Source organism: Homalodisca vitripennis, chromosome 2 (assembly GCF_021130785.1).
Source record: "Homalodisca vitripennis isolate AUS2020 chromosome 2, UT_GWSS_2.1, whole genome shotgun sequence".
Classification (NCBI taxonomy): domain Eukaryota; kingdom Metazoa; phylum Arthropoda; class Insecta; order Hemiptera; family Cicadellidae; genus Homalodisca; species Homalodisca vitripennis.
The window spans coordinates 37,272,336-37,291,519 of record NC_060208.1 but is presented as its reverse complement, the minus strand read 5'-3'; the positions used below and the strand labels follow the sequence as shown (position 1 = coordinate 37,291,519).

The window sequence follows — 19,184 nt, the reverse complement described above, 5'->3', positions numbered from 1 at the left end:
TTTTACAAAATGCAATAAACAATTTTCCTCTAGTTGTAAATTTAATTTAATTTAATAAACATTCGTAGAGTTTGTGAAAGCTTGCCTAAATAAAATAATTGATAGAAAATATGTTTAGTCTTTTGTAATGGAATGAATATTAAAATAATGTCACAGGTTTCAATCTTAAATTTGTTAAATTTAAAATAACTTATAATTTTAGGCCTTTCCAATATCTAGTCTTAATTACAAAAACATTTAAAATAGGAGAAGGAAGTGGCAATAACATAAACAATAAACATAAAATGAGTGGAAAAGTGCCGTTGTGTTTGTTCTTTTTAATTTTTACCTCACGTTATTTGATACGAAAAATATAACACCCACTATCATTAAATTGTGACAACATTAAATTTTTCGTAAAGGTCACTAAAACTAAATGCTTTTTGCATCCAAAATAAGCTTTGATTTACATTTGCTTTTAAGCTTTTAGGACGATTCGTTGTGCAAGCTATTTTTTTCTAAGCATTTGTCAGTGTTTCTAATCATCTTTCATTAATTTTAATTCTCCGTTAGTAAAATCAAAATAAATAAAAAAGTAAGGAAATATACATTGGTTTGAAATAGATATCAATATTAGAATTATAGCAAAACAAAGGCAAAATCTGTTGAGAATTTAAAAAAAAAACTGGGACTCGAAGGGACAAATATTATGTTTTGAATTATAAAAACCTCTCATAATTTAATAACATTTCAGTTAAAAACGAATATAAAATCAATAAAAGTTAAACACAATCAAATAAAGGATCTTTATTTTACTAAATTATCTGAAAACATCATTTATCTTTAATTGTCAATGCTCCAACAATAGTAACATGAACATTGTCTCATTTAATAATTTATGTAATCTTTTTACCGTCCGATACATTCAAAAATCATTAAGTAAATTCACTGTAACATCTACTAATTGAACTGTAGTTATTAAAATAATGAAATTAGGGTTTTTTAATTCAAAATTTCATATTTCTTGTTCTCTTATAAAACCTGTAAAGTCTTTATATTTTCATACACCTGCTGTGTTAAATTCATTTAAGTTCATTAAGAAGAAAATATATAACAACTAATTTCTTTATGAGAAACAAAAGAAGTTTCATTTACTTTGGAATATTTACATCTAAAACAACCCCTACTCCAAAATGAGATATATTTCCAATTACTAAAAATTGTTAAAATTTAAATTCGAATAAAATCAATTAAAATTTGAGAAACAACATTACTTTTAAAATAACAAATGGTTTATTTACTTTTACGTAATTGGCCACAATTTCAATTTCATCTGTCAATTTATTTTATTTTCATTCATCGATATTACGAGTATAAATAAACTGTATGAGATGGTTTCAGGATTTGATAGACTTTTTTAAAATAGATTGCTATAAATATCAAATTGAAATTTAAAAGTGCAAAATTTATCAAAAGTAAAAAAATATTAAATGCAGTTTTTTATTTTGTTTAATTATCGCTCCAATATATTTAGTAAACCATCATTTATTTACAAACATAATTTAAAATTTTGCTTAAGGATTATGGTCAAATATATTTAACAAATATTTTTTTCTATTAATACCCCTTTTACTAGGTTTTTACATGAAAAAATATGCATTTTATTAAAATTATATTTATTGCTAAAGATACGAAATATTCCAATATATTATTGAAAAATCTTCATAAATTCAAGATTTTCTTCATTATATTATGTAATTTTAGGTACATACTTTAATCAAATTTACACAGAATAATCACCACGTTCTATAATTTTATTTCAGTTGACTGAATCTTTAAAGTATTCAAAACACTTTATACTCAGACGTTTTAGTATTCTATATATATATATATATATATATATATATATATATATATATATATATATATATATATATATATATATTTTATATATATATATATATATAAAACAGACACGTACTCTTACAAATTATTTATATTTATAGGTTTCTATTTTGCAATGTTATACTAATTAAATTTATTAATATACAGTCTCATCATATATCATCATATATTCAGATAGTTTACATGTCTTACAAATATCCCCACAATGTTCCTTTTTTATTTTCTTCCGTGTTTAATTTAAAAACATTTAATTCATTGTAATATCCCGCCATTAATATTTATTGGGAAAGTATTTTAAATCAAGTTCGTACAAATGTATTATTCTTGTTGCACATTCAGCACTATTTTGTATAATTTACGGACTTCGTGTACTTATCAACCCATTTACATTAAAATTTAATTAATGAAGAATAACAAAGATGTTATTCTTTTAAATAGAGAAAACAAACGTTAATAATTTACAAAGAAATCAAAATCAGCAAAATTTCCAGAAATTCTGTTAACTTCATTATCGCTTTCATAATCTCTTATATAAATTGTTTCAGTTTTTCCCAACATCTCACACAATAAATGAGCATAGTAATTTACCAAAAAATTAAATATCTACGTTTAGCCTAGTTTCAAATTCGACAATATAAATTTTAAAATTTACTTATTATATTTGTTTTATTTAATTTTTCCAATCGATCAAATTATTTGGAATATTTTAAAATTTGTCTCAAAATGTTCTTTAAATCTTTGCAAGTCTCGAAACTTTTTGAATAAGTTCATATAAATGGTTTACTAATTTTTTATTTATACATTTTTTATTTTTATACAAAATTCCAATGTGTTAGTAATAACAGTTATAATTGTAATTTAGTTTTAAAATAATATTTTACAAATTAAATCAAATTAAATTGCTCTAATAACACTGTCAAATTTTCATCCTTTAAAATTCAATGCAGCATATGCTTAAAATGGTTGTTGTTGGTTTTTGATATTTTTTTCTTAAGAACTTCATGTTTACTAGATTTTACATATATTTCTTTCTTATTAAATACATTTTTCTACTTAAAATGCATCAGTTATTTTATAAAAATGTCCAAATTAAAACTTGTCTTCTATATTTTTAATTTGTTTTAAAACTCACCTTTCAACGTTTTAATTTAACATCGAGTATATATGATCGTAATATATATTTTAATTGGTTTTTCACCCTATTTAAATCTTTATTTATTCACTAATAAAATTTAAATTGTCATCTTTGAGCAATATTCTCTTTTCCTATCATGTTTTATTAGTCTGCAGTAAATCGAATACCATCAGGCATTTTCCTTTACAAAGTGGATTTTCTCTGAACTTTTCTTATTCTTATTATTATTTATCTTAAATACTTATTCCTAGTCTTCTCTTAAAACATTGTTTCAGGTGTGAAATTGCGATAAATCTTACACCTAAACTAACTATCTAGTATTTGTATCTCCATTCTGAATCAAATATATCATGTTCTATTGTAGCGTTGTTTAATTTATTTATAACAGGATCTCCTTTTTCACTATTTTTCTAGGCTTCTTTCTAGGTCCCAGATACTGATAATTTGATTCGTGCGACTTAAAATTGTTTAAAAGTACACTACCGTTTATGAAAGTTAGTTGAAATTATTCTAGATTCCATTTATTCTTGATCCTGTCTGGTTTTGCAATCAATTCATCAAGTTTATTTAATAAAACATGTCAAAGTGCTTTCTGTTTATTAAAATTTTCTTTTCTAGCTTTTTCTTGAGCATAAACATAATGTATAATACCACTTTGTTAATTATAAATATATCTGTACTCAAATTTTACATTCTAATATTTTATTATTCCAGATCTTTCGATTGGATTGTCCCACATTTGTTAGTTTTAAGTAGATACATTTTTTACCTCTGTTTAATTTTGTTTTTAGGCATGATAATTATTATTATAGATAGAATAAAATAACTCATAAAATGTCAGTATTGTTTTAAATCAATTTAAGAATATAAATTATCTTTTTTACATCGTTGTCTGTTAATAATCTCCAAAAAATTTGAGTTTCTTCATGTCTTAAATAATTAATAATTATATCATAATATTCAATCTTCACTGGTAAATTTCCAGTCATAAAACGTCATAAACGAATAAAATATTAATAAATTGTATTGTAAAGAATCTGGTTTTAATGTGTGTTTGTAGTATTCAAACTTCTCTTTTATATTGAGAAATGAATATGTTACATCCATTGCTTTGAGCTTTACATACAATATTCCTATCTTATTCCTGCTTTTTCCATTTTATTGCATGAATTTAAAAAGATAAAAGATATAGAGTAAGATCAGCAGTAATAATAATGGTTCAATTAATTTTTTTTTGTAATTAAGTAACTGGAGTTATTTTCTCTAGCTCTAAGATATCTTAAATAAGTGACAGCAATGTTTAAATAATTATTTAGGTAATAAATAGAATATATGTACTCGTACATACTTTCTGGAGGTTTAATAAATTATAGCATTCTAACGGTTACAAAAATCATTATAGAACCGAAATTTGAACCATAAATCATGTAAAGTATACTTTTGCACTGCTAGCAAAGTAAACGCAAATTAAGGAGCAAACGTGGATCATAAAATATTTTACAGATGTGCTTACGGCATTATTGATTATAAATTTTGAAAAACTAACTACTGTGTCACAGTCCAAACCTCATTGAATATAACAACGAAAAATCCAAATATCGTCTAACTGTTTTTAAATTAAGTTGATCGAAACATAATAGTAATAAATAAAGTATTATATTAGTAAATAGCTACCCATTTATATATTATAATCTTTAGAATGAACTGCATACTTTTCCAGTAGTGTAGACAGTGAAATACATAATTATATACTTTTATAACTGTGATAAGAGTCGAGCTTACATATAAAACCCATTTTGAGCCTGTAACAGCCACATTTACATATTCATTTGAAATAAAATTCCAAGTTGCAAAAAATATAGTTGGCAATCCTGCTCTATTTAGTAGATTTACCTTATCAATTGAGCTGATCACGTCAGTGTTATCAGACCCACTGCCACGTTTTAGTTTGAACACTCAAAGAATTTAAAAGTAATCTAATAAAATTTATGATTACAATCTCCCTGTGATTCAAATTGTGTTTTATATCAAATGGTATTCTCGTGAAGTTACTATGTGAAACATTGGTATTCATGTTTTATTCTAAAAATACTAACTTTTAAATTTGTGTCTTATTGGGTTTTAACTGTACTCTTACATTTATTAACAGGAAATAGTTTACATTAATGATGAAAAAACAATAATGTAATAATAGCAATATAAGTTTAATAGCAATATTAAATAAATACAACACTATGCTCTAAAAAAACAAGAAGCATATAACGTAAGAGCGTCTAAGTATTTTCTCTATTAACATGAAGAAATACTCGTGTGCCGGCGCGAGATTCCAAAAGCGTCCCAGGTTATCCGATGTAAAAACTTGAAAACTAAAGTTCTACTTTTTAAATTAATGCAGTCTGAATGCCTCATCACACTGTATAACGTTTTAGGAAAATTTGTAAAGTTTACTACGAAGTATATCAGATTTTGAACCTTATTTATTTATTCTTTGAAGGTTTAGTGTTTGTTTCATATTTAACTTTTAAGGTTGATAATACATGATTCTGTTTCGTTACTTATCCCAAAAATAAAATACATTGAAGTAGTTTCATTGTGTATAGTGATTAACATTATATGAAGGTTAATGTAAAATGTGTGTTGCTTTAAACAATGAATAACACAAGTTCAATATTTTACAAAATGCTTCTTATATTTCTTTTAGTATGGTCAACCATTTATAGTATTTTAATTTTATAATACAATAAATATCTTTAACTAGAAGTTTTAAAATTATTTGGTAGTCACGGAATAAAAAGATCTGCCCAATTATTATGCAAGTATGTGAATTTTAGCATTTACATACAGTGCCGTGGGAATTTATTACTAACGCAATTCTAACAACTAATAAAACATAATTGATTTTAAGGAAATACAAATCTTTACCGTTCAGGATATTTTACAAAATACGCATTAAATCCAATACGGTATAATTAAATTAGATAAAGTAATTTAACTTATATTCCTAGTGTAAACCCTAATTGAATTTGTATAAAAAATAATTAAAATAGCATAACCATTAATTTTGTATTAAGTTGTTTTTTCCTTCATTAGCTTTAAATATTTACCTTCCCCCTAGTTTGGTTTCACAAATATTCTCTCTTTTGGCTACCAACCCCTAATTTTGATACCTCCCATCAGTCAACGATTCCTCAACTTTAGTACCCAGTACTGTGTGAGCACGAGCATGTCTTGTTGTAAGGCGCCGAGAACCACAGAGCACCCGGCGGTCCTCCACTTGTTGCTGGCTGCCCTGCCGACCCTCCAGTCACCCCTCCAAGGGCTCGGGGTGAGTCGCACGAAACTTGCATGAGACCCCAGCATTGTAGCTTACCTCCAGTGCCCGCTCATTTAGTCTCCAATAAAACCATTTTTGTACTTAGTAGTTTCATATCCATTTACTTATGGTTATTTTGTAACAGAATTAATGTTTGATTAATTATAAAATAGTTACTGTGGTATAAGAATAAAACACATCTAGCAGGATCCAGCTATTTTATTTTAATTATGAATTAATATAAATATGCTTTCAAATATTTAAAGCATTTAAACGTTTTCTTTCCATCTTGGTATGGATACGTTTAACTGTAATTAAAGACTTTATTTAAGAATGCATGTATTGAATATTAATTTCATCATTTTACCTCTAAACTATATATGAATAAAAACAAATACAACAATAAAATAAAAATACAATAAAATAGTATGTTGTCAGTTCATGCAAATGGCCATAATCTACCCGTATAATTATGTTTTAATGTACATTCAATTCGTATGGTTAACGTCTTACAGTATTATAATCGAGTAACATATCTTGCAGTTTATTAAACGTTATTATATGATAAATAGTAATTTAAAATAGTTAAAATTGTTTAGTTTTTCGCGTGAACATTATTATGATTGTTATTATGAGGTCACCAGTCACAGTCAACTAGGTAACATAATGGCGACCGTGTTTTGAGATGAACGTTGAATCTTGTTAGCCAAGTTCTGCAACAAGGGACTATAAATACAGTCGCTTACTGTCTCTCCATCACTAAACTTTGTTAACTGCAGAATATGGACAATAGCACTTTGTCGTCTCTGACAATTTGCGCCAAGACAATCTTCAACCACTTCTGCCATTTAATCTCAAGATCTTATCAGTCTTATCAATAAAAACAGATTGACATCTAGAGAATGAATATACGATACAGTCTAGGTGCGGAACGGTTTTAATTTTTCTGATACCTAAAGGAGAAGATTTATTTATACTACTTTGACATAAAAAACCCCTTGTAACACATTAGAATAAATAGTTTTAAAAAACAATTTAAAATATCCTTTCAGAAGAAAGGTAGATTTCATATAAAGCCGTCATATCGAAATGTCAAACTGAAAATGCATTGTTAGTCTTTATACGTGATTCCCACAACACTAATGGGTCAATAGCCCTGAATTTCGGCATCTTATTATAATCGTAACTGTATTAAATATTTAGAATGGGCACAATCTTGAAACCTTACTAGACAAAAATTGTTAGAGCCAATTAATACGAGATTATTTTTGTAAACTTATTCACTTATACCATTTCTATTGTATACTTTTATACCGTTAAACGGCTCCATCTTAAAATCTGAAAAGTTATCTAAAAAATAAGTAGGAATAAACGTTTGTTGGATTTACTTGACAATTTTACAAAAGTGTCAATCTTGCAAAAAAGCAATTCTCTCAAATTAGAACGACCACCACCTAGAAACCTTTTACTGGTTAAGACTCGCTATCGAACTCATTCCAACTATAAACAAATGCTGGATCTCTACGAAGTTTAGCCTGTATTTATTAATGATTATGGTAGTTATCATATTTACGTTGTACACCCGTTTTCTGGCAAATATACGTGATAGCAAAAGAAATACGTTGAAACAAACATTATTGTAAATGTAATTATTGTTTTGCACTATAATCCATAACTTATATTTAACCATTACTTTTTAAACTTTAGATAGCCGTCATCTTGAAACCTTAAATAGTTGTTGTTTAGTAAAATTGTTTCATAATTATGTAATATTAATGTAATAATAAAATTATTATTAATAATAATATGTAATAATAGGAAAAAAATTCATTCCTATTATGTTTCAAAAACGTTTTGTTTTGGGCATATGTTGTAAATTAACTTAAACGTTTTCTCTAATATAGATGGCAGCCATCTGGAAAATTGTCATTGGTGACTAACAAATTCGCCCAAAATTGTGCATTTACTGCCAAGTTGTGTCTGGATATTAAAAAATACAATTATTTTATTAATTAGATTAAAACGTTGTTTAGTTTACAAGCTCGCGTTTTATTGTGTATACTCGTATATGGGAATTACTATAGGCAGGTTTTTAAAAATCCATCAAATGTAGAAAATATATAATTTAAATACAATTATTTAAAGAAACCCGATTAGTTTCTTATCCTATGGAATCAAACCTTGCTTTCCGAATAATACTTGCCCAAGGCTCAAAGTGAAAATAATTATTTACTTTCATAAAAGAGATACATTTTTTAAGGGATAACCATGGAATTTAATTTAATTTTTAAATATCCCTTGGTTAATATTGTATTATTTATGAAATATTTTATGAATAATTTTTCCTTCGTCCCTCTCAGGTTCGTGACGACCACCGAGTTGCTGCGCACGAGAGACATGACTCATAATCACGTGACATCAACGGAGTTCAGCGGCCGATTCGCCAGTTCCCCCCAGATCTACAGGTAACAAATTATGCAGTGAATGGAAACCATGAAATTTATATACAAATTAATTTTGAATATCATAGGTTTTACCTTGGCAGGAACACGATTGCTTAGTAGAAGCGCACGTCTGTGTGAGAAAGTGAAACTGCAGAGAGAGATGGATGGAAAAAGGGGCAAATGGATCATGGAGTAGGTAGGAGTAAATAAGATGGTCGAATATAATATAAAAAATACCGGGAAAAATTCATTACATATTATTTTCTTATTAAGATGGTGCACTCGATGTTGCATTTGGAAAATATCGCGTTTTTTTCAATTCATACCACATTAAGATATCTTTCCGGAATACCAACTAATTTAACACAATTTTTTCATAATTTTACTAAGTAATTTAGTCCATTTTGTTATTAAACCCAAATAAAAACTGATTAAGATAAAAATGTGAACAATTTACAACATTTTCATCTGTTACAGTGTCTAGAGAGTCATATTTTATTCAATAATATTTAATTTAAAACATAGGAAGTTATAAATAAAAAAAACCGTTTCTCCCTTTAGCTAATACTAATAGAAAAAGTTCAACTTTATCTTCAGCTCTTTTAGTTAGGGCCTGAATCTAAAATGGTGTAAACTTCTTACTTTAAGTGCTTGTAATGTTCACTTTGAGTGATCCTAAAAATAATTTTATTTTGTATTTACTAAAGTTATTTTCAATTGACTATGAATTTAATTTTTTTTTAACCATACCCAAAATCAATTAGACCACCTTATTCTCTACGGTGTAAAATTTAAATTTACTATATCAGCGACTTTAGCAAAATATTTTTGTTCATTTAGGACAAGAATTTACGAAAAATCCCATGTACTTACTCCTAAAAGGAAGAACAATTAGTGCAAAAATATTATTGTTTGATAAATAAAACTGATGCTTTATTCGCTAGTAATATGTTGCTGAGCACCTTTTCCTATCTGTAAGAACCCCTTTACTACATCTATAATTTTTCTAAACTGATTACATGATTTTCTCTAATACATCACTGTCAAAACTACGTTCGAAGTGGAGCCAACATCTTAACTCTATCCTCTTTTTACAACAATAACTGTTATTTTCGTAACTTGTTTTACTAAAACATTTAGTGGGCCTAATATATCAAAATTCAATGTCATTATACGATTTGAATAATTTAAATGTTTAAAAATGCCCATACCTTTATTTTATTAATAATATTTTTGATACTAAATATAAATTGGCTACTGAGAAAAATTATAAAATCATCCAGAAAACCCTCGATAAATTTATCTCAATTCAAAATTCCCAATTGGTATTTTTTGAACATGAAAATATCTGAAATTATATGTTCAACTGAATGTATTCCCAAAATAGTATTTTGCCTTGATTTTATTGCAAATTATAAAGATATTTTACTTTGAAATTTATCTTGATGCCTAAATGATTCTCTAAATTGACTATATTTGTTCCTTATTACTAAAACCTATGTATATATATATATATATATATATTATATATATATATATATATATATTTACCTATATTACTATATATATATTAAATTATATTATTATATATATATACTATATATATATATATATATATATATATATATATATATATATATATTACTTTAGGTTTTAGAAAATATGGTGTGTTTAAAAAGAAGAGAGTGATGTTGTAAAAAGAAGATAACAAATGTAGTCAATTTAAAGAATCATTTAGGCATCAAGGTAAATTTCAAACTGAAATATCTTTTATATTTATTATATATTAAAATATATTTTTTCAAAATGTGTCCATTACCTGCGGTAATTAATCTCTTATATGAGATTTATACAAAGTACATAAAAAGTAAAACAACAACCCTCAGCCGTTTTTGTTTGTGCCTGATTTAAGATATCCCTACAAATAATGTAAGTACGTATAATTTACTCGTGGACTTGTTTCTGTTGATACAGTCATTAGGAAAATTATCTGGAATATCTGTGATTAAAAGTTGTTTTGTTTTAATTAACTAACCGAACAAACTGCACAACCTCAACGATCGCTGTGATGACGTACAAACAAGATAGCATCAGATAAAACCACCACCATGTTTATAATATGTATTGTGACTACCTGCCTCCTGCAGCAGCTTTATATTACATGCGTATAATTGTGTGATCTATCGCAACTGACAAAGCACCTGATAAAAGTGGTCTTGTCCCTCGTTTGATAGGAGGTAGTTTATTTGCATGTGCCATTCGTGGAGTGCATAGTTTGTATCTGTGACTCAAAAGCTATTTGAGCTTAAAAAAGGTATGTCTATGTGGACTGAATTAAAAACCGCCCGTCGAAATATGAAGTGGTTTGATGTGGTTGGTTTGTTATCCATCGTCACAACGCAGTCCGGACTAAGTTACTGCAACTTTTCAACTGATTTAAGGTGGTTTTGAAATGTTCAAGGCATCAAACCACGGAGAAAAAAGTCAGAATACAACAGGCTAGTTAATTAACGCACCATGTAGTTTGGAAAATGCATGTAAAACACATATTAAGGCTGCAAGAGCATTTGTTGAACTGAAGCACAAATGTTGCTTAAGCATTTTTAAACAAATGTAACTTGTAAAGATAAAATTTGATATGGATAAAAATCTCCTTAAATTGTTCTTTTAAATCTATGAATGAATAATGTAGCTCTCAAATCAATCGGTGGAAGAATAAAAGTCATATCATATCTGTGGGTTGAAACGTATACATTCAAAAGTAAAAAGTTGTCAATATTTGTTGATATGCTCTTGTTCATACTGCAATATTGCGGAATGTTGATTTTAATCTGCAGTTCTACTAACTTTTATCACAGAGTTCATTGGATGAGGATCTTCATATAACTATCTCACCCATTTGTAAACTGAACTGCGAATTCTTACATTATTTTAGTTTTGAATGTGCTAAATTATTGAGGAAATGCTTGGAGTTGATGGTACCACAGTTTTTAAATTGGACATGGTTAATTACTTCGTATTTTCAACGAATAAAATCCGGTCTTCTCGTGTTTGGAAATATTTTCGTACTTTGGAACCCAAAATTGATTTATAGCACTAAAATAATGTTTTCGTGGCTCTAGCCTAATTTATTAAATTTAGTTTGGATCTAGAGAACAAAATATAGATACAATTATGGTTATTAGCATAAGTGGAGACTTGTGAAGGCTGAAATCCAATCACAAATTAAAATATTAGTTATTTCATCCTTTACTGTTAAATAATCTGCTAGAACTCAAATTTTTAAAATGTCAACATTTAAGATAAAATACAAGGTGACGTATGATTTCATAATTTTTATTTTAAATTAAATTCACAAAATTGTGTACTAAATAATTCCAAAATTATTACACTTCTACTTAAACAAAAAATATGCTTTATGATCTCACATAAATAAATGCTAAATTAATAAACAATAAGTAAACTAAGTAGAAGATGTTTAAAACTTATTCATTCTGTTGACCAAAATTATGGTTAAACCAAAACTGGTTTGTTATTTCAAAAGAAAACTAGAAAAAAATATAATATGATGTATGATAAAAATATTAAAACTCTGCAAGCTTGATACTTTAAAATAAGAAACGTTATATTTGTAAACAATAAATCTACTCATTTTATTAAGTTTGTTTTTAACGATGGGAGAATTATGAAGGAAACGGGATTTTTGGAATATTTGCCATCGTTCAGTGATACAAAAATCAGTAGCATTACGTTGACCACTTCAAGAAAAAATAGTGTTACTTTTTTGTTTTTGTTTTTTTTTCACTGAAAGATTTACTCGGATATATATTTTTTTAATTTGTATTCTTTCAGTGCTTTTTTTACTTTATAAGTACTAATATTATCTAAGAATACACTTTTGGATAATGTAACACGATTTTATTTCCCAATATAAAAATAAAATTGTTGACAAAGGACTCGTATATTATACTTTTCCATTTAAAAGGAAAGATGTTTGCTTACCAAAATAATGAAGGTATAATAACATTTATTCAAATTACATATTGAAATCCATCTTCGGTTATATTTTGTGTTTTATTATTTTACGTTATGAATCAGAGCAAACTTTTGGGGTGCTGTAGTGCCAATCTAGCTCGATTTTGAGTATAAATCTTCGGTCTAGTAGATCTGACACTTACAACAATCATTTGCAAATGAAAATAGCTGCATATCATTCATACTCTTCTTTCCCAATTGAAAGTTTCCTTTATTTTCTAGTAAGAAAGCTGTTTATATTTTTCGTATGAAATAATTTATTTTATCAAGTACCACACTATTTTTAAGTTCCCGGATTCTAAATAATCAGCTTAATGTTAAAACTGGATCAAATAGTTAAAAGTAGAAACATTCATAAATAATATATAAATTATTTGTAAATTGCCTGTTTCTAAAATACGGTACTTAATTTATCTGCCTTTGAAATAAACGTCCATTTCCTGAATGGTGACAGTGTATTTCACTCTGTATAATCCCACTGTAGTTGCAGTAAAGTTGCATGGAATATGAAGTCTAATGTTGATTAAACACTTCTAAGTCCACCATTGCTCCTCATTATTCGTTGGCATTCTCCTGCGTTTGTATGCTCTCAGAAAACAAAAAGATTCAAAGATGCAACGACAATATACCCTGTGTCCCTTATTTTATTTAGCAATGACTGATAAGTTACGGAGTATAAATTTCAAGACTTGATTAAAACCAATATTTAGCTTTATGCCTTATGTCTTCTAATTTTCAATTATTTTAAAATATAGTTATAGTGTACAGTACAAATTTTTATGGCTAACGAATGATTATATTGTTCCCTCCCAAAACTATTTGAATTTACATTTTAGAATTAACTCAGTATAAGTTATAGGAGTCATTATAGAACTAGAAGTGCTCACCACTAATCGAAAATTATATAGAAATCCAAACTAATAATTTAAAAACTGCGTAGGCGTAGGAATTAAAATTATACCTGATACTTCGAAGAAAATAGAAAGTTGATTAAAAATATTAGAAGCTTCTAGTCTGAGCCACGACCCTGAGGAAACCCTTATGGTTATTACATAAACACGAGACTGGACAGTGAACTTTAATATTTTGTGAATTTAAGGTTGGAGTAATTTCTGTTCCTGCGGTCTCGATGTGGGTCAGTATTGTGTAACCATGCGCCTATCTAAACCACGTAATTATTAGGGCATGGTTAAACTGCTTTAAGGTGAACCTGCTCGGAGAGGATCTAAAACTATTATTCTAGATAAGATATACAATTAAGAAGAAGAAAGAAGTTTCCTTGTAACAATATTGTAATAAACACCTCATAAAAATATTACACCAACATAAAATGACTAAATTGTGTAGGATTGCACATTTTTTTTATCTGTGAACAGACCATTATGAAAGAATAGAAAGGTGCATATTATAATGCTATAGGTCTGTTTGCAACTGCATTAAATTGTATCAAATTACAGATCAAAACTAACTTTGGTGTAAATTTTCTGTAGGGCACTTGTAATAAAATTACAATTATTAAGTCGGAAATGGTTGATGGGATGGAAGAGTTGTAATATAAATAGGACAAGGGCTAGTCAGTAATACATCATGTATCTCAAACCTCTCACTTGGCCACTAATACCAATCATTTTACATGAGCGTGAACAAAGTTATATCAAATATACGAGTTATGTTATGGAGTGATCAGGTTTAATTTACTTTTCTCATATTATAGTTGTTGTCTACTGAACACTTAATAAATATATTCAATATAATTCTATACTGAATCCAGCAGTAATGTATTTTACACAAAGCTTTATAGTGTCTTTTTTAATACGATTATCAATAAATGAGTCAACAACGATGAAGGAGAACCTCTTGGGCGGAGTCTTTGGGAGAAACAAAATCTGCTAAGAGGGCTTCTCCAGAGCTTTATCTTTCTGTATTATAACAGTGCTAACAGAGAACTTTGGGTGATGAACTGACAGCGAAAAGATTTAAAAGTAAGACTTTTTGATGGCTTTTGGGGGAAAGGGGAGGGGTGAACTGGCTTGATTAATAGAAACTGCATTGCTGTTCCTCCCAATGACGCTATATGATGGACATAGCAGAGATGAAGATGTTGCTGTGACGTCACCATAATCATGACCTGCGGCCTCATCAACTATATCGTTTCTAACGACTGACATACTTTTACTACTTCTTTCTGAAGAACTGAGATAGAGAAGACGGAAAATGTGCTGTAATCGTTGCTTGCTAGCAGCCCGCCTAGTCACCAACTATATCGTTTCTAACGACTGACGTCATTTTACTATTTCTTGTTGTAGGACGGAGATAGCGGAGATGGAAACGGAGCTGTGATGTCAGCTTGATACCGGCCCGCAGCCTCACCAACTATATTCGTTTCTAACGGCTTACACCATTTTACTATTTCTTGTTGTAGGACGGAGATAGCGGAGATTGAAACGGTGCTGTGATGTCAGCTTGATACCGGCCCGCAGCCTCACCAACTATATTCGTTTCTAACGGCTTACACCATTTTACTATTTCTTGTTGTAGGACGGAGATAGCGGAGATGGAAACGGTGCTGTGATGTCAGCTTGATACCGGCCCGCAGCCTCACCAACTATATTCGTTTCTAACGGCTTACACCATTTTACTATTTCTTGTTGTAGGACGGAGATAGCGGAGATGGAAACGGAGCTGTGATGTCAGCTTGATACCGGCCCGCAGCCTCACCAACTATATTCGTTTCTAACGGCTTACACCATTTTACTATTTCTTGTTGTAGGACGGAGATAGCGGAGATGGAAACGGTGCTGTGATGTCAGCTTGATACCGGCCCGCAGCCTCACCAACTATATTCGTTTCTAACGGCTTACACCATTTTACTATTTCTTGTTGTAGGACGGAGATAGCGGAGATGGAAACGGTGCTGTGATGTCAGCTTGATACCGGCCCGCAGCCTCACCAACTATATCGTTTCTAACGACTGACGTCATTTTACTAGTTAGCCTGAAGGCATTTCAGTTTTATTTTTTCATTAACTAGCATTTTGTGTCCACGTAAGGAAGATTCTTTTATCCAAAAAGCAAAGGAGAACCATGTTAAAAAGTGGAATATGGATTTTTTAAATAATATTTTATGGTATGTGTACTAAAATTGACACTGTAACCACTGTAACAGAGAAACATTGTTATTTAATAACATAACAAAAGGCAATATCATCTCGAAATGGTTTAAAATTTATTTTTGTACATAGATTTTAATTTGCTGTTGAATCCAAAAAAATGTCCAGAACTGTTTAAGGAACCGCAATAATTACTTGTATTTTTTAGCTTTTAACGTTATGTAAGTTAAAGACGCACGAAAAGTAAGCAATAGAAGAATAATTACGTCCGTAACTAATGGATACGTAATTCACTTATATTGATACAATCGTGTTTACGCTGGTTAGTATATAAACCATTATCTGTAAAGAAAAAGAACTATTATTTTGTACAAATGTTCATGACTGGGAGTGAAATATTTGCTAAGGTTAGCATCCATTACTGGATACACAGAATATTTTCCTATACTTAAGCGTATATTTGTGTCCCATTTTCCTAGCTAAGGCTAAAAAGAGCTCTGAAATGTCTTCAGGCTAAAATAAAGAGTTTTATATAGCAGTTTTGTACAAAGTCATCAATAGCACACTTTCGCTTGCTATGTTTACAAGAATGTTATCTTGGTTTCTTATAATGCGTATTCCATTTTGTCATGTGTGAGATGTTCATGTTCAAGTTAATATTTGAGTATTTCGTATGTATTAAAGTTATTGCTTTTTAAGACACCGTTACGTTTGTAGGCGTCTACGTTTCCATTCCTACATGGTGCTTATGTGTTTTGTAGATTGCGCTTAGAGGCGGTATCGAATTTTTACTCAAAATAACACATGTTATACGTGCTCAAAGCATGTACTGTTGATGTACGAGTCACTTTGATTGGTTAAGGTGTTAGCTTATAACGTTCGTAAATTAGTTAGTTTTTTATTAATAATTTTGCATATCATATTAACCGTAAGTTTACCTATATTGAACCTGTGAGGATAAAACAATTTAAATTATTAAAAGTCCTGAGATTGATGGCCTTGACAATTTTAAATATCATAGTTATTGTTTAACTTAAAACATTTACTTGATTATAAATTTTAATATTTAAATAAATGTTGATTAGTTGAAACTGTGTCAGACCAACGTATGTTATTGACTGCTTCAGATCCAAACATAAGTCCATCACTTATAACTTATTAAAGTATTAAATTTCTTATAATCATTAATGTTATTCCAATTGAATTTATAACTAAATACTAATTGAAAATTTTACCTATTCCACTAAGTTAGATTAGTTTTTCATTTGCACCCTGTAAGACGTTAAAAATAGTTTTAACAAGCATAAATTATGAATCGTGATTTTTAAATTTTTGAAAAGTAAACGTGTAGAGGTATGTATAATGTTTACAAGGTGTTAGTCTAGAAGGCGTGAATACCTAATTGTCATAATTTTGCTCAGTTAGATTTTAATATTTGTATACTATTACAAACTATTGCATTGGAAAACCGTGACTTTTCCTTAAATGAAACTTGTAAATGTTCCGGGTTATTTCGAGTTGCAATAAAGAGTCCGGTTGTTATTTGACCCCAGTAGCTGTAGCTGCAAGAAACTCATTTTGTTTAGTGTTCATTTGAAAATACCATGTGACCTTATTTGTTCCATGTGCGCTTTTAAATTGTGATTTGGCAAAAATAGTTCAGCCACAGGTAGTTAACGTGCATCTCTTAGTTGTTTTAATAAATAATTTATTATTAATTATGAGAAAATAATTTTATTTGCTTAAATAAATTGATGCAGATAGTGAAACTTATCTAGTGTACATCATTTACGTTACAAATGCATAGAGTATGGGTCTGTCAGCCAATAGGCAGCCTCTGCTTAGTAAGTTGACCACTGTTCACTAACTGTGCCCTACCAAATCACGTCCGTCTAATGGAAATTTCCCGGTTCTAACTCAAATTTATTCCAATAATACAGATAATCAGTTTTATTGATTTATTTACAAAAACACCCAAATAAATAAATAAAGACGTGTAGATTTTAGTGCTAACAATGTCTATTTTGCAATGTTTTTACAATGTAAAGTTTATAAGCGTTAAATAGTCCTGTTTGTGATGTTGAGTTGTGAAATTGACTATTTTGTCTATTCTAGTTGAATTGTTATGTAGTTCCAGATCCAAGTTGTAATTAATAATAAATATTGTTGTAAATGGTTAATGGCTTAAATTAGTGTTATTCATATAAAATACAAAGTGTGTTTTGCCAATTTTTATCACCATTTATAAAGCATGATTTCAACGTTGTGAGTACTTTAGTTTTTGAAGGAATACAGTTTCATTTTTCTCTTCACGATGTTCAAGTGTAAATTTCTTGGGATTTTTAACGTTTTTATTTTCCGTTCTATGCTTTAATTGCAATATTTTTTGTTTTTATAAATTTATCCAACTTTTTAAACACAATCTTTTATTTAAGTTTGTTATAATTAATCACTATCATTTTTATAGTTTAATATTAACTAAACGTATTTTATTAGAGTTTTTATATTTAATAAACAGCTTAAGTTGTAAAATTAACGAGTACTAAGCCTTATTTGAATTCTAAAATTCAATTATTTATTTACATGGAATGGTTATTTATACAGACTTAGACGTAGAATGTGTTTGAGATAATGTACGCTCAATCTGTGTATGTTTGAATAGTTATTGAAGTATTTGTATACTTATTTGGGGACTTTCTTTCTCTTTGTTGATGCTTTCATCTACGATTATCAGTAAATTTAATTAAATTATTTTAAAGGTGTTACTTTTTTGTTGGATTAATGATCCTGTACATAATATAAGTAATATAAAATAAATTTTACTGTATATATAATAATAATCTTTAATGTTAAACAATGTGCTAATATGTAATTCATGTTGATCATATAAAATACAATACTATTTAATGGAAATGTGTACAAAATAAAGTGGCACTAACGGTAAACATAAACAGTGTCCTTATTTATCTCCACCTATTTCCTTCATAACACGTCTCATTAACAGGCCAAATAATAGGAAAATGTATATTATTACATTTACAGTTTCAGTGAAACAGACACGTTGTATTCCTGTGTTATGACAAAAAGCTAGAACCAATATAGTCCCGAATGCTCACATATAGCATATAGCCACATAGAGCATTATAGTCCATCTGTACATGCTCACAAAACTTGGATGAAGTATTTTACAAGTTATTCTCTGATAATCTTTAAGAATGTATTTTTCAAGTCAAGGTAAACAAAAATGTAGAGAATAAACTTAGG

The 19,184-nt window shown here is 28.5% G+C and overlaps 1 protein-coding gene across 7 annotated transcripts in view; it reads left to right on the top strand.

The window, feature by feature from the left end:
• LOC124353819 (glutamate receptor ionotropic, NMDA 2B) overlaps nucleotides 1–18,865 on the top strand; it is a 347,819-nt gene extending 328,954 nt beyond the window's left edge. For 2 of the 7 annotated variants that reach the window (XM_046803838.1, XM_046803836.1), the window contains 2 exons: nucleotides 8,693–8,797; nucleotides 15,350–15,459. In XM_046803838.1, coding sequence (XP_046659794.1) covers nucleotides 8,693–8,797; nucleotides 15,350–15,383 — 139 coding nt within the window. In that variant the 3' untranslated portion in view covers nucleotides 15,384–15,459. Of the gene's footprint in view, nucleotides 1–6,257; nucleotides 6,345–8,692; nucleotides 8,798–15,117; nucleotides 15,313–15,349; nucleotides 15,460–15,697 lie in introns of those variants that run through there. The other 5 variants (XM_046803839.1, XM_046803837.1, XM_046803835.1 and 2 more) reach the window with 4 other exon arrangements.
• The last annotated feature ends 319 nt before the right edge of the window (nucleotides 18,866–19,184 follow it).